The 15,586-nt window shown below is 37.1% G+C and overlaps 1 protein-coding gene across 1 annotated transcript; it reads right to left on the bottom strand.

Annotated features, from left to right (window-relative positions):
• Positions 1–14,100: 14,100 nt before the first annotated feature.
• Positions 14,101–15,321, bottom strand: LOC115989907. The gene has a single exon (XM_031113781.1). It carries the CDS (start codon positions 15,319–15,321, stop codon positions 14,101–14,103), a length of 1,221 nt encoding a protein of 406 aa, XP_030969641.1.
• Positions 15,322–15,586: the final 265 nt, after the last annotated feature.

Below are 15,586 nucleotides of genomic sequence, written 5' to 3' on the forward strand. Positions count from 1 at the left end.
TTGAATAATTGGAGGGCTCAGCTATTATTTTATTTGTGAAGAAGCCTTACCTATTAGACAAAGTTTATGTCTTCTGAATAAATAAGGGGGCCGATTATATGTTTTTGAGGAGGCCTATATCGTTTTGCTATGTATGTTATGGGAAAATTTTTAATTTTTGGTTGGGGGGGTAGGGGGAGCAAGGTCGCTCTCTGTGATGGTCATGCAAAATGATATTAGCAACATTTCAACATGAACTTTAATTTGAACTAGTTGTAAACCCGTGCGTTGTGCGTGATTTTTTTTTTGGTGATCTCATTAAATATATTTTTTAGAACCTTACATATAATATATTTTTTTAAACCTTTACATATATATATATATATATATATATAAAATGTGAATCTTTACATATACCTTTAAGTAAACTTTATATATTCCACTTCTTTAGATGCGTAAAACCATAAACTACTACTCCATAATGATAGTTGCTAATTAATATTATAATTTTTTTTAATGATTTTATTTGTAACGCCTCTTACCATTATCATATATTTACTAATTGATGATTTGCATAACAAAGACGTTAAATGAGAGGTAGCACCGTTCATTAAATTTTCAAAAAGTAATAGTGTTTAATTATATATGTAAGGTTAAATGAAATGTCAAAAAATGATTTTAAAATTTTCTAATTTTATTTCTTATGCAATTTCTATTATTATTGGCGAAGATCACTTTTTTAATTATGATTGGAAATAAGGTTTCCATAATTAAAGTTTGGTTAATTTTAAGTTTAAATTTAGTACTATGATTTTATTTAATTGTTGATTATTGATTTAATTTTTTAAGTGAATGTAATGGTTTATTTTACTACACTGTAAAGTTTTTAATATTCTTTATATGAACATCTCTATTTTAATTTTTTTTACTTCTCTTTATTGCCTTTGTGTTTTCCAATTAACGTCTACTAATGACGTTTGACTTTTTTTTTTTTTCTATCTACTCTTTATTACTTTATATTTTTTTTTCTTTACAATTTCTCTCACTCTCTCTCTCCCCATTGGCAACCTATCGTTTCCAAAATTTAATGATGATTCTATGGCATTAAATATACATTATTAGTTTCTTTATATTATATTTGGTTTGATATCCTCATTAATTTTTTTTTTAATTAAGTGTTTCTAAATTGACATTTTTTTTGTATTCCATTTTTCCTTTATTGTAGGCTTCACTTTATGAGGACAATTTTATTTATTGAATTTAAGTAAAATATTATATATTTAATTTTTTAATATAAAAAAGTAGAGGAAATATAAATAATTTAATGATATGGAGGATGTAGCTAAATTTAAATGTTGAATAAAATAATATGAGAAGGAAAAAAAAGTAAAAATAAAAGATATAACAATTGTAGGGATAAAAGGCCCAGAAATGTATATTGGGTCGTGGGCCTTGTCCGAGGACGCTTAAGTAGTCCGGGGACTAATAGATGTTAGTGAAGGGGTAAGAATTAGTGGGTTACGAGAAGATTATGACTATAAAGGTTTGGGAAGGTAGTCCGAGGAGAAATGCCTCCTCGGCTAAGCAAGGCGGAGGTCAGAAGGTGTGGTCTGCCATCAAGAGTAATACTCTAGACGATTCTATTGATAAGGATAAAAATCATGAAAGTATAGGACAAAGAGAAGCCAAGAAATATCTAAGAGAAAGCTGCTCCCACCACATTGAATGTTTTGCAGCTAATCCTCTGGCCGCATTAATGTGGATGTGATATCTGAACAATGATAATCAGCCTTAAAGCTACTCCCAAAGACTTTAGGAAGGTGCTGATGGAACAAGGATCAAAACCAGCAACTTGACCTACACGTGGAGGGTGGAGATGGAGAAGATAGGAGAATATAAGAGAGAAAGAAACCCTTTGAAAGGGGATCTATCAAAGAATCTGTAGAAAAAATACTATAGCAACAAGAGTTGAAACTGTAATCAAGTCTAAAAGAAATATATTCAAGAATTGTTCCCCTTGGACTTTGTCAAGGAGGAACTCTTTTCCACAAAGCTTATTTTTCTCTGCTTTCGTATCATCTTTAATCCCTATTGAACATTGTTCAATCCATTGAAGCCTAGTTTTTAGCCCATTCTCTACAAATTCATTTTATTGGGTTCTTTGGGCCTTAATCTTGTTACCTCTTGGGCTTAGGACTCAAATCCTGCCCTTACAACAATAAACATCAAATTATCAAAAGCATGCTATGTAATATAATAATATTTTTATATACCATCTTTAATTATTTATAATACAATATGATAACATTTAACAATCAAAATGAAAAAAAATAAAAATAAAACAACTTAAAACACAAAACTAAATTGCATCAATCTAAAATAAACTTCTATAGATCATAAAAATTTATCAATCTAAAACAGAGAAATAACTTTTTTTGTGAGGGAAAATTATACATAGAATGGAAGAGTGAATGATAAATTTATGCTAAGAGGATGATAATAAGAAGAAATAAAATAAAGAAAGATAAAGGAAAAGAGGAAGAGTGGTATCAAGGTAGAGGGTTTTTGGGGAGATGAAAAGTTAAAGAGAATGAGAAAAGTTGGAGAAAGTGTAAGGCATTATATTTTTAATTTTTTTAAAAATAAAAAAGATGAGAAAATATAAATAATTTAATGATATGGAGGATCCCATCTTATTTCAATGTGGAATAAAATAATATGTGAAGGAAAAAAAAAAGTAAAAATAAAAGAATATAACAATTGAAAAGGTTTGTTAAAACCTTAAGAGAGATGATAGAGAAACCCTCAACTTGAATTGTTGAGGAGGGTTCATTGACTTTTATATAATGCAAGAAGAATCTGTACAAGGAAATTGAATCTATACATGGCAAGTCTATTATATTAAATCCCTATAATTATGCTAAACTATATAGAGGTAGAAAAAGCAATAGTGTCGTTGACTATGTCTTGCCATATTGATCTGGATCTGGTGCTGGCAATGACTCCTTACAGCTAGAATGAATTGTTTCCTTATTAGTCTTAACAACAATAAACACTAAATTATTCAAATCATGCTATGTAATAGAATAATATTATTTTTTATATACTATCTTTAATCCTTCATAATGCAATAGGATAACATTTAACAATCAAAGAAAAAAAAACTTAAAACACAAAAGTAAATCCCATTAATCCAAATTAGAGTTTTAAAAAATACAAAAATTTATCAACTTAAAGCAGAGATGCAAGAAAAATAAAAAATCCACCAAAAAATTGAGAGAGAGAGAGAGAGAAATAACCTTTTTGTGAGGGAAAACTATGTAAAGAATGGAAGGGAGGATGACAAATTTAAAGTAAAAAGGTGTGAATAAGAAGATACAAAATAAAGAAAGATGAAGGGAAAGATGAATAGTGATATTAAAGTAGAGGGTAGTGTGGAGATGGAAAGGTAAGGAAGGGAGAAATGTTATAATAAGTGTAAATATTAAAAAAAAAAATTGTAGAAAAATTGGAAAGGAAAGAGGATAATGACGTGGACGTTGATGTGACTTAACTAGAACGTAGTAACAATATATGTTACGTTTCAACTTTTAGATATATATAGATTCAGTTTACAGCATGAAAACATTCAAAGACCATTGCTTATGTTCTTCTCTTCTTCTTTATTTTTTATTTTTGAAATATCCAGGAAGATACGTCAGTCGTCAGAAAACACTCTCATTTACTAGTACAAAGCTACAAACCCCCTGCTTTCATTCAGTGAAAAAGAAAAGGAAACACACATGACCTTTTACTTTGATTTAAAGTATCTAAACTATTGTAACAGCAGCTTGCTTCTTTTCATGCCGGCCAAAAAATATAGTTCCTTCATATTCTTGCATTCATCGTATCAGGTCTAAGAATGTTCAAATGTTCACAACCTGATAGACTGAGGTAACCATTCCTCTTCAGTTGTGCCATGTCCAAGCTGTCTTAATCTGTTGGAGCCGAATGTATAAACATGTTCAAAATTAAAGAACTCCATTCTCAAAATGTACATAATCTCCACTTGCCTCTAGTTTTGCAAGATCTTGAGGATCCAAATTACACGTTGTAAAGAAATAAAGGGAAATGGAGGGATTGGAAGACAAGGGGGATTCCTTCCGGGGATGGAATCCCCGAAGCAATGGTGTTGGTGCTGTTGAAATGCCGATACAGGTGTGGCAACAGTAGCAGTAATTGGCTGGTCTAGAATATTATGATTATCGAACACTTGGGCCACTCTTTGTAGCATCCATGGGCATTGCCACAGTTTGAAGAGCCCAAATTTGGCTGATGATAGATCTAAATTGTTGGGAATTAGGAAATCATGATCACAAAAATTACTAGATTACTCTTTCCAATGACATCTTACTATTTATATTCACTGGTAGATATTGGGCATAGGTATCTATCTACCCTGAAGTGGTAATTATATTGCAATCATGTTTTTAAGGCCACTAAACAGTATTTCATATGCATAACAGAAGAGTTTAAGATTTTAATCTGTTAGAAATACTGGAAGAGTGTATTGTATTTCATAATAAGAGAATATACATCAGAGCCTTATATAGGAGGCGTAAGTGTGCGGTACAAGTAAAGTGTAGTACAAGTGTGCTATACAAGAAAGGTAATTGGGCCTAAAGCCCATAATACAATATACATTAACAGCCCCCCTCAAACTCAAGGTGGATGTGAGACCAGCTTGAGGTTGTCAGCCAAATCACGAGTGCGTCCCTTAGGAAGTGACTTGGTGAAGATATCTGCAAGTTGATCTTTGGAGGAGACGGAGAAGAGCTTGAGAGCACCATGGACAAGATGATAACGGATAAAATGACAATCAATCTCGATGTGTTTAGTCCGTTCATGAAAGACATCATTGTGAGCAATATGAATGGCACTCTGGTTGTCACAATAAAGGGGAGTAGCAGAGGATGTGGACACACCTAAATCCTTAAGAAGCCATCGTAGCCAAAGGAGCTCAGATGTGGTATCAGCAAGGGCACGATATTCTGCTTCAGTACTGGAGCGGGCCACAAAGGTTTGTTTCTTACTTCGCCAAGAAATTAAAGAAGAACCAAGGAGAAAGCAATAACCTGTAGTGGACCTGCGATCAGTGGGATCCCCTGCCCAATCAGCATCAGAAAATGCACGAAGTACAAGAGGAGACTGAGCTGAGTAGAAAAGGCCATGGAAGAGAGTGCCCTTCAGGTATCGAAGAATGCGCAGAACAGCAGCATAGTGAGTAGATCGTGGAGCAGACAGATACTGGCTCACCTGATGAACAGCATAGGAGATGTCTGGACGAGTAACTGTGAGATAAACTAGGCTGCCAACCAATCGTCTGTAAAGAGAAGGATTAGACAATGGTTTCCCCCCCGAGGGTGTCAAATGCGCATTAAGTTCAACCGGAGTGTCAACAGTCTTGCTGTCAGTAAGTCCAGCTCGAGATAAAAGGTCAGAAGCATACTTGGCTTGAGTAATATAAAGACCATCTGTGGAATGAGTAATTTCAAGACCCAAGAAATAACTGAGATGTCCAAGATCTTTCATCTCAAATTGCTGACTGAGAAAATCCTTGAGTTCTTGAATGCCACTGAGGTCATCACCAGTTATGATCATATCATCCACATATAGAAGAAGCAAAATGGTGCCTTTATCAGTACGACGAAGAAATAAGGCAGAATCATACGGACTAGCAGTGTAACCCAAGCGAAAGATAGTGGAGCTAAACTTGGCAAACCAAGCTCGTGGAGCTTGTTTAAGACCATAAAGTGCACGTCGAAGATGACAAACCTTGTTTGAGTCAACAGAGAGACCAGGAGGAGGTTGCATATAGACTGCTTCACTCAAATCCCCATTAAGGAAAGCATTTTTAACATCCATCTGAAAAAGGTCCCATTTACTAGCAGCAGCAACAGCTAAGAGGGCACGAACAGATGAGATACGAGCAACTGGAGCAAAGGTCTCTTCATAATCAATCCCATACTCCTGTGTAAAACCTTTTGCAACAAGACGAGCCTTGTAGCGCTCAATGGACCCATCAGAGCGAGTCTTGATCTTATAGATCCACTTACAACCAACCACAGACTGTCCAGGAGGGAGAGTGACCAGATCCCAGGTATGATTTTTGGTTAATGCATCAAGTTCCTCTTTCATTGCAATCTGCCATAAAGGGTCAGTGGAGGCCTCACGATAGGTTTGAGGCTCGTGAAGTGTAGCAAGGGCAGTGTAACAATGATAGTCAAGTAAATGTGTAGGAATGGATCTTACCCGGGTTGAGTGGCGATGTGGAATGTCTTGTGGAGGATCTTCAGGCGGAGCAGGGGCAGGGGACCCAGGCTCTAGGTGGGGTAGCTCGTCATCAACCTGTTCATCTTCAACCTGTCTAGGAGGAGTATCAAAAATATCTGGAGAAGGGTCTAAAGTATTTGTAGAAGGAACAAGAGACTCATCTGGAAAAATTTCTAAAACAGAGGAGGTAGTTAGGGAAGAACGAAAGTGAGAGAGTTCAACAAACAATCGATGTTCCCAAAAGATAACATTACGAGAAACACGAAGACGATGAGAGACAGGATCATAACACCTATACCCTTTTTGAGTTTCCCCATAACCAAGGAAACAACAAAGTCTAGATCGAGGCTCAAGTTTGTTGTGTTCATGAGGCTGAAGAAGAACGAAACAAGCAGATCCAAAGGATCGAAGGTGATGATACTCAGGAGGTGACCCAAAGAGACGCTCATACGGAGTCTGATTATGGATGACAGCACTTGGAATGCGATTAATCGCATGAACAGCATTAAGAGCAGCTTCACCCCAAAATGGAGCAGGAACTTTGGCAGAAAGAAGAAGGGCACGAACAGTGTCAAGAATATGACGAAGTTTTCTTTCGGCTCGACCATTTTGCTGAGAGGTACCTGGACAAGTTAGATGATGCACAGTGCCATAGGAATGTAACAAAGCTTGAAACGCATATTGAGTATATTCAAGAGCATTATCAGAACGAAAAGTTTTGATACGTTTGGAGAATTGGGTTTCAACCATTTTGGCAAAGTTGCTGTATATTGGTAAAATTTCAGAACGAGATTTCATAGGAAATATCCAACTATAACGAGAATAATCATCAATAAAGACAACAAAATATCGAGATCCACCAATACTAGCAACAGGAGAAGGTCCCCAAACATCAGAATGAATTAACTCAAAAATACTATTAGCAATGGATTCACTGTTATTAAAAGACAAAGCTGGTTGTTTTCCTAACTGACATGAAGTACAATCAAAATTGTCTTTGGACACAGAACCCAACAGACCCCTAGAAGCTAACTGTTGTACCCGAGAAGATGAAGCATGACCAAGACGAGAATGCCAAAGTGCAAGAGATGGTAAGGAAGAAACTGCAGCAGCTGCAGCAGCAACAGAAACAGGAGCAACAGGTGGAAGATGAAGATTGTCCACGGGAAACATACGCCCAACTCTAGGGCCGGTCCCAAGCTCTTGTCCCGTCCTCGGATCCTGCACAATACACCCAGAATAGTCAAAAATAAGGCGATAACCTAGTTCAGCTAATTGTCCCACAGAGCACAAATTATAGGATAGGTCAGGTACATGGAAGACTCCAGGAACAGAAAGGTTGGAGGTCGAAACAAAACCTAGACTATTCCCATGCATGGTGGAACCATCAGCTATATGAATATTTAGAGGGTGTGGTGCAGGGTCAAGTTTGGAGAATAAGGAGGAGTGAGGTGTCATGTGATTGCAACAGGCAGAGTCAAAGAGCCAAGTTTGAGACTTACCGGGCAGAACTGAGAGAGCAGTGGAAAGAGATGCATTACCAGCCATACGAACAGCTTGAGCTATGATCTCCTGTAGTTCAGTGGGAGAGAGGTTGATAGTGGATCCAGAAGACTGGGACTCAGCTGAAATGGAAGCCATCGGCGGAGTAGGCTCAGTATTAGCAACAGCAGCAGTAGATTTGCTGCGACGATAACAAGTCTCAATGGTGTGGCCAGGACGCTTGCAATAGTTGCAGAACTTTTTGTAGGTCTGCTTGCGACGATTGCTAGAGCCAGAGGAATCACCTGATTGTTGAGGTTGCTCTAAGGGTGGAGCAGAAGGTGTAATAGCTAAAACATTGAGCTTATTCTGAGCTTGAAGGGTTGCAAGACGAGCTTCTTCTCTAACCAACTCATTCACAGCAGTATCAAGAGAGGGAGCAGGACTGCGATTTAGTAGCTGGCCTCGAATGGGCTCAAAGTCCTTGTGAAGGGACATCAGGAATTCATAGAGGCGAAATTCATCTCTGATGGAAGCATATTGTTGAGCATCCTTTGAACATGCCCAAGTTGGATCAGAAAGGTCAATTTGGTCCCAAATGAAGCGAAGCTGATCATAGTAGTCATTGATGGATTGCCCTGGTTCCTGTCTGAGTTGATGCAATTCAACCACTAACTGATATTTCATAGAGCCATGAGTAGTGGAGTACCTTTTGGCCAACATATCCCACGCTGACTTGGCATCATCATAGCTGCCCAACAGGTTGGAAATGGAAGGAATGGAAGTGTTCCGAATCCATGTGAGGATCATGTGGTTGTGACTATCCCATTCAATCATACGACCAAGAAAGACAGTATCTTCTTCACTAGCTCCTTTGACAGGAATAGCGACTGCACCAGTACAGTAATGCCAGAGCATACGACCCTTAAGAAAACTGCGCATAGCTTGAGACCAAGATAAGTAATTCTTGTTCCCCTCCAATACAGTATTGATGGGGCGAGGAAGAAAAATATCCTTTTTATCCATTTAGAGACACAATATGCAAAAACAGAATGCAAAAATGAAATCTACGCGAAAAACTGGGTAAGGAGAACCTGGACTGCAAAAGTCAACCCTGGAGAAAAGTCAACGGTCAAAGTCAACGGTCAGTCAAAGTCAACGGTCAACGAGCAGTCAACGGTCAACGGTCAGCAGATGACGTCACAGGATGACGTGGCGCTGACGTCAGCAGATGATTGGATGCTGACGCAACTAGGGCTGACGTGGCACTGATGACGTCACAGGTGACGTCAGCTGGATCTTATGGCGGCGCGTGTGGCGCGTGGGGCGCGTGGGTCTATGATGCAGAATATTCAGGCGGCGCGTGAGGGCGCGTGCGGCACCTAATGACTGCGAGGCTTTCACCGCTTGGTAGATCGGTTCAAGACGAACACAGTGATATCTCCAGAAATTTGATCGGAGCAATATTCGTGGCGGCGATGACACGTGCAGTGTTCTGTGCAGTGTTGGACTACTCAACGACAGCGGCTGCAGGTCCGGAACCCAAGGACGACGGCTGAAGACGTCGGAGTTTCAACGGCGAGAGGCTGCGGCGACTGTTGGGATAGCGGAAGCGATGTTGAGAGTGGAGTAACACTAATACAGAAAAGACTGCTAAGAAAAGGTCAGAGCAGTGGCTCTGATACCATGTTAGAAATACTGGAAGAGTGTATTGTATTTCATAATAAGAGAATATACATCAGAGCCTTATATAGGAGGCGTAAGTGTGCGGTACAAGTAAAGTGTAGTACAAGTGTGCTATACAAGAAAGGTAATTGGGCCTAAAGCCCATAATACAATATACATTAACATAATCAATCATGGGCATTACTTTTTTGGCAATATAGTAAAAACGAAAAAAAAGGGACCAAAGTGTGGAGGTTTGAAGTTAGAACAAAGCCATACACAATATAATCATGAAAAACAAAAGCTGAAATTCTTCACAAATTATCAAAACACCTTACCGGTAAACAGTGAGATGTCCATTGGCAAATAAGTCACGGAACAAATGAAACAAAAAAGCAGTCAACAAATGAAAATATTGAAGTGCAATTACTATGCTGTTTTGTGAAACAAGACAAGAGTATTGGTCTTTGGCATTTGGCCTATGTCAACGAGTCAAAGTCTTCGTTAAAGTAATATATTAATAAGAAAGTAACTGAAGAATCACTCTATGTTATTACGAGCTAGTATCCTCCAATCGCATCACCTCAACTGCTCTCACTCAGCTTTTCTTCCTTCAAACTTCTTTTTTGAACCCTTCTCTTCCTTCGTTTTTTGCTTTGTAATGGGTGCCTCTTATGCAACTCATGTGCTTTACTTACTATGCTTCTTTGCCGCTACCCTCAGTTTAAGCTTCTTCAAAGCAGAGTCAAACTCAAATGTTTCTTGCAATGATAAAGAGAAACAAGCACTTCTAAGCTTCAAACAAGGTCTCATTAATTCTGAAAACATACTCTCCTCCTGGACTAAACAAAAAGATTGTTGTAGATGGGACGATGTTCGCTGCAACAACATTGCTGGTCGCGTCACAGAGCTCCACCTCAATTTTTCATGGGACGGTGATGAAGATTTTAACTATAGAAAAAAGTTAGGCGGTGCTATTAGTCATTTGTTGCTGGAATTAGAACATTTGAATTACTTGGACTTGAGTGAGAATGAATTCAATTGTACTGGTATTCCAAGTTTTCGTGGTTCAATGGGCAGTATGAGACATGCATCTTGACCTCCATGAGGCTGGGTTTTGTGGAGTCATACTTTATCAGCTTGGGAACCTTTCAAGCCTTCACAATCTAAATCTTGGACATAATTTTGGCCTTTATGCAGTTAACCTTCATTGGATGTCTAGTCTCTCTTTCATACAATACCCTGACCTGAGCTCAGCCGACCTTCTCAGTGAAGGTTGATTGGCTTCAGATAATGAGTAAGTTCCCATCTCTTTCTGAGCTATACTTGCACCATTGTCAACTTCATAGTCTAAATCCATCTCCTGCATCAGTAAATTTCACTTCTCGTCAATCCCTTGATCTTTCTGGAAATCATTTCAATCATGAGATACCTAATTGGTTGTCTAATCTCAGTACAAGCCTCTTAGGGCTTTCCCTGGCCGGAAGTTCTTTGATAGGCGGGGTGTTGCCTAGCATTTTGAATTTTCAGAAATTAGAATATCTCGATCTCGAAGATAATTCTTTGAGTGGAAAAATTCCAGAGGCTTTAGGGCAACTTAAGCATCTAACCTATCACTATCTTGGTTTTTATTCTTTAAGTGGTCCTCTTCCTTTGCCCATTGGAAATTTATCTGTATTGCAATTCTTATTCCTCGATGGAAATAAATTAAATGGCACCGTTCCAAATAGTCTTAGACATCTCTCAAATTTAGTGACATTATCTATTCCACTCAATACTTTCACAGGAAGTCTAGATGAAGCGCATTTCACCAAACTCTGGAAATTAAAAAAACCTAGAAATCTCTTATACACCTTTGTTCTTTAATGTGAATTCCAATTGGGTTCCTCTTCAACTTGAATATGTTTCTGGAAGATCCTGCAACATAAGTCCCAACTTTCCTACGTGGCTACATACACAAACATCCCTTCAGTTTTTGTAATTGCCCTTGTCAGGAATTTCGGGTAAGGCTCCTGGTTTTGGGATTGGATTTCCAACATTCATACGGTTGATCTCTCAAATAACCACAGAGAAGGGGATGTACCAGACATTTTGTTGAATTCTACTATTTTGAATCTAAGATCTAATCACATTAAGGGGCGGTTGCCAAGATTGTCTGCAAATGTTGAAGTGCTCAATCTAGCTAAGAATTCATATTTTGGACCTATTTCCACTTTCTTGTGCCAAAAGATGAATAAAAATAAATAAATTGCAGGTTTTAGATGTATCAAACAATTTCTTACTTGGAGAACTTTCTAACTGTTGGAGGTACTGGCAATCTTTGATCCATTTAAACTTGGGGAGCAATACTTTATCAGGTAGAATTCCTTATTCTCTAGGGTCTTTAGTTGAACTCAAATCATTGAGTTTACAAAATAATAGCATCTACGGGGATATTCCTTTGTCATTGAAAAGGTGCTCAAAATTAGGGCTCATTGTTATAGGCGATAATAATTTTTCAGGGACCATACCGCATTGGATTACAAAATTGACAAAACTTATAGTTCTCCGTATAAGATCTAGTGGATTCAAGGGAAATATAACCCTAAATATATGCCAAATTTCTTCTCCTAGAATATTGGATCTTGCAAATAATAGCCTATCAAGGCCTATACCAAGTTGCTTTAAAAATATCAATGCCATGGTTGTGCTTGACCCTAAAAACCAAGATTATTTTGACAGTTTAGAGTACTGTTTTGACTATGGTTCTTACCTTGAGAATCTTATGTTGGTTCCAAAAGGACATGAACTACAATATGAGGATAACCTTAAATTCGTGAGGATCATAGATCTTTCAAGTAACAACTTGTCTGGATCAATTCTTGTTGAAATATCAGTTTTTTTTGAACTACGGTTTTTGAACTTATCTCAAAATCATTTGATGGGAAACTTACCAGCAAACATTGGGCTAATGAAGGAGTAGAGTCAATGGATCTCTCACAAAATCATCTATCAAGTGAAATTCCTCCAAGTATGTCTAATTTGACATATCTTGATTACTTGGACTTGTCATATAACAATTTCTCAGGTAGAATTCTTTGAAGCACCCAACTTCAATCTTTTGATGCTTTTAGATATATTGGCAATCCTCAATTGTGTGGTGATCCTCTCCCAAAAAGCTGCACACCACCAATTGGAGAATCTCATAACAAAACATCAATTGGCAAAACTAAAGAGAACTCTAAAAGTTCTAGCTTCTATATGGGTATGGGAGTTGGATTCGTAGTTGGCTTTTGGGGAGTTTATGGAGATCTCTTCTTTAAAAGGACATGGAGGCATGCTTATTTCAAATTTGTCAATGACACAAAGGGTTGGTTTTATGTGACTACAATACTAAAGGTGAAATGGTTACTGGAAAAGCTATGAAGTGACCACCTTAGTCAGTGAAGGATATCAATATCTAGCTAAAAGGTATTGCTTCAAATAATATGTTCTTAAATACTGGTTCATTCATGTTAATGTAGCAATCACTTATTTTGAATATATGATTTAATTCATAACTAAACGTGATAGTTATTTGGATTTTTTTTCTCTCACAAATATGGCATATCTTTAGCCTTATTCTTCATTTGCAACTAGAACATTGTGTTAGAAATAAAGTTCATGTGGATATCTTAAAGGATATCATTATCTTTGAGCTACCATTGAACTTCATTTAGAGATATTTGAAAGAAAAAATAGAGAGATCATGTGAAATTCTCAATAGAAACAAAGGGCTGCTATGTCGGGAGGAATTGTTTCTCATATAAAAATACATGAAATATGTGGTGTAGTTTTTGTTTTGTTTTAAAAATATATAATTAAATTTGTTAATTTTATTATTATTACTATTATTTTCTCACCTCATACGTTATAAGCTTCAATTCCATATGAAGATTTTCTAATAAAAAATTAAGAAAAAAATTTAGGTACAGTACTTAGGTGCCAATCATTGAAAGAAGAAAATATTGGCTTAATTATTTACTTTTTTTCCTTATTTAACTAAGTTAAGTTTGAAAACAAGTATATTGACTAAGTGCTTCTTATGTACTTGTTGATCATATAATTGTTTTGCTTGTAATGTAAGCTTGTTTTGGTATTTGAAATAAAAACAATACACTATAATCCCAAACATATGAGTGTTAAATTATGACATGGTCACTTTTTCTTATTTGAGTGTTAAATAATCTATTAGCCAGAATGATATACTTACTCCACCTTTTTTTTCCCAATCCCTTAAATGCCAAAATAATCTAGTCAATTGATCATTCAAATTGTGACATGGGTAGTTTTGCATATTTGAGTATCAAATAACCTATTAGACCAAAAAAAAATACCAACTCCACCTTTTTGTTTGCCAATCTCATAAAATTTAAATGATCATTCATTTACCATTCAAAGAAATAACTTTTTTTTTTTTTTTTATAATCTTGTGGTATATTTGTAAAACATGGGGCTCTCTTGTGCTTTATTTGGAAATTTACCTTTCATATTTGCTCTATGTGGTTCCACTAACTTTAATGGAATTTATGATTTGGCAGGTGCAAACATCACCTATTAGGATGTTTTTGGATTATTTATGTAGATGTCATGTGTAGAAGGTCCTTAACGGGCTATGTTTGTGTTTGCTGGTGACCTAATCTGCTAGAAATCAATTCTACATGATACAATTGCTCTATACACTACAATGGTAGAATATATGGTTGTAACAGAGGCAGGAAAAGAACCAAATTGGCGAACCACGAACATTTGTATCTCCTTTTTAGCTTGTGCTCCCTTTGGTCTTCTCTTTGAAATTTCTTGGCCACGCATAGAGTCAGCCTTCTTGAGTGCATGAAGCTTGAAACAATTCGGCCTTGTGTGCCCTTGTACACCACAGTGATGACACACATGCTTCACTTGAGGCCCCCTTTGATTTTTGGGTAATGACTTCCCTTTTTCCTTTGATTTTGCACCAATGGTTCTTTTTACAATAGTAGGGGTCTCAATCTTAGGCTTCACTTCTTTGAGTTTCTCATCATTCTTGGTTGATACGAACCTTACTTCCTTCTTGGGTTCGTTGCTAGAACTTCCTTCTCCAGTATAGCCCAAACCGGTCTTATCATGTGAAGATTTTTGAGAGGATAGCACATTGTCAAGTTTCTTGGTGGAGATGCGCTCAACCTTGACATTAGCTTGGATAACCTCACGTTCAAGAAACTTGATCTTAGAGTAAGCTTCAACCAATTCTCCCTTGAGTCCTTCTACTTCACACTTTGCTTCCTTGAGTTGCACAAGTATACACCTATGCTCATCCTCAACCTTTTTCATCTTTTTCATAGCAAGATTCGCAACTTTGGTATATTTTCCACAATCTTCCAACAGAGAATCATATGCTTCTTGAAGGTTGTTCTCCCCTTCATTTTGGCACACATCTTCATCTTCTGATTCTTCAATTTCCTCATCTTCAGAAATATTACCAAGTTCATCAACCAAATTGCTCAAATGATCCTTTGAATCAACGGAGGCAATAGCCATAAAGGCCCTATAATTTCCTTCACTATCACATTCTCCTTTAGTGTTTGAATTTGAGCTGACAGAATCACTAAGGATAGTGGCAAACACTTTACCGTTCCCTCTCAAATAGTTGGGACATTCCTTCTTGAGATGTCCATGACCATTGCATTCGTAACACACGATTCCTTGAGGGGATTGAAACTCCTTCCCATCTTTCTTCTTAAACTCTTTCCTATCACCTTTGGAGGATGAAAACTTCCCTTTGCTAAACAGCTTCCCACTGTTTTTCATCTTCAGAAATTTTCTGAAGTTCTTTGCAATGAATGCTACCTCCTTCTCCACATCATCTTCTTCAGAGGAGTCATCCATTCTCCCGGTGATGGTTTTGAGAGCAAGAGATTTGCTCTTCTTGTGAGAAGGCAGTCCCAACTTATATGTTTGGAGAGATCCAATGACTTCTTGGATTTTGATCTCATCCAAATCTTTACTTTCTTCTATAGTTGTGACCTTCGCACAGAAGCTCTCTGGTAAGGATCTCGAAATTTTTCTCACCACCTTAGCATCCTTAGTTTTCTCTCCGAGATTGAGCTTAGCAATTACGATTTCATTGAGCTTCCCATAGAATTAATCGAAA

Source organism: Quercus lobata, chromosome 5, assembly GCF_001633185.2.
Source record: "Quercus lobata isolate SW786 chromosome 5, ValleyOak3.0 Primary Assembly, whole genome shotgun sequence".
Classification (NCBI taxonomy): Eukaryota; Viridiplantae; Streptophyta; class Magnoliopsida; order Fagales; family Fagaceae; genus Quercus; species Quercus lobata.

What these genes read in the sequence shown, in the direction of transcription:
- LOC115989907 (XM_031113781.1), bottom strand. Translation starts at nt 15,321, where the DNA reads ATGGATGACTCCTCTGAAGAAGATGATGTGGAGAAGGAGGTAGCATTC.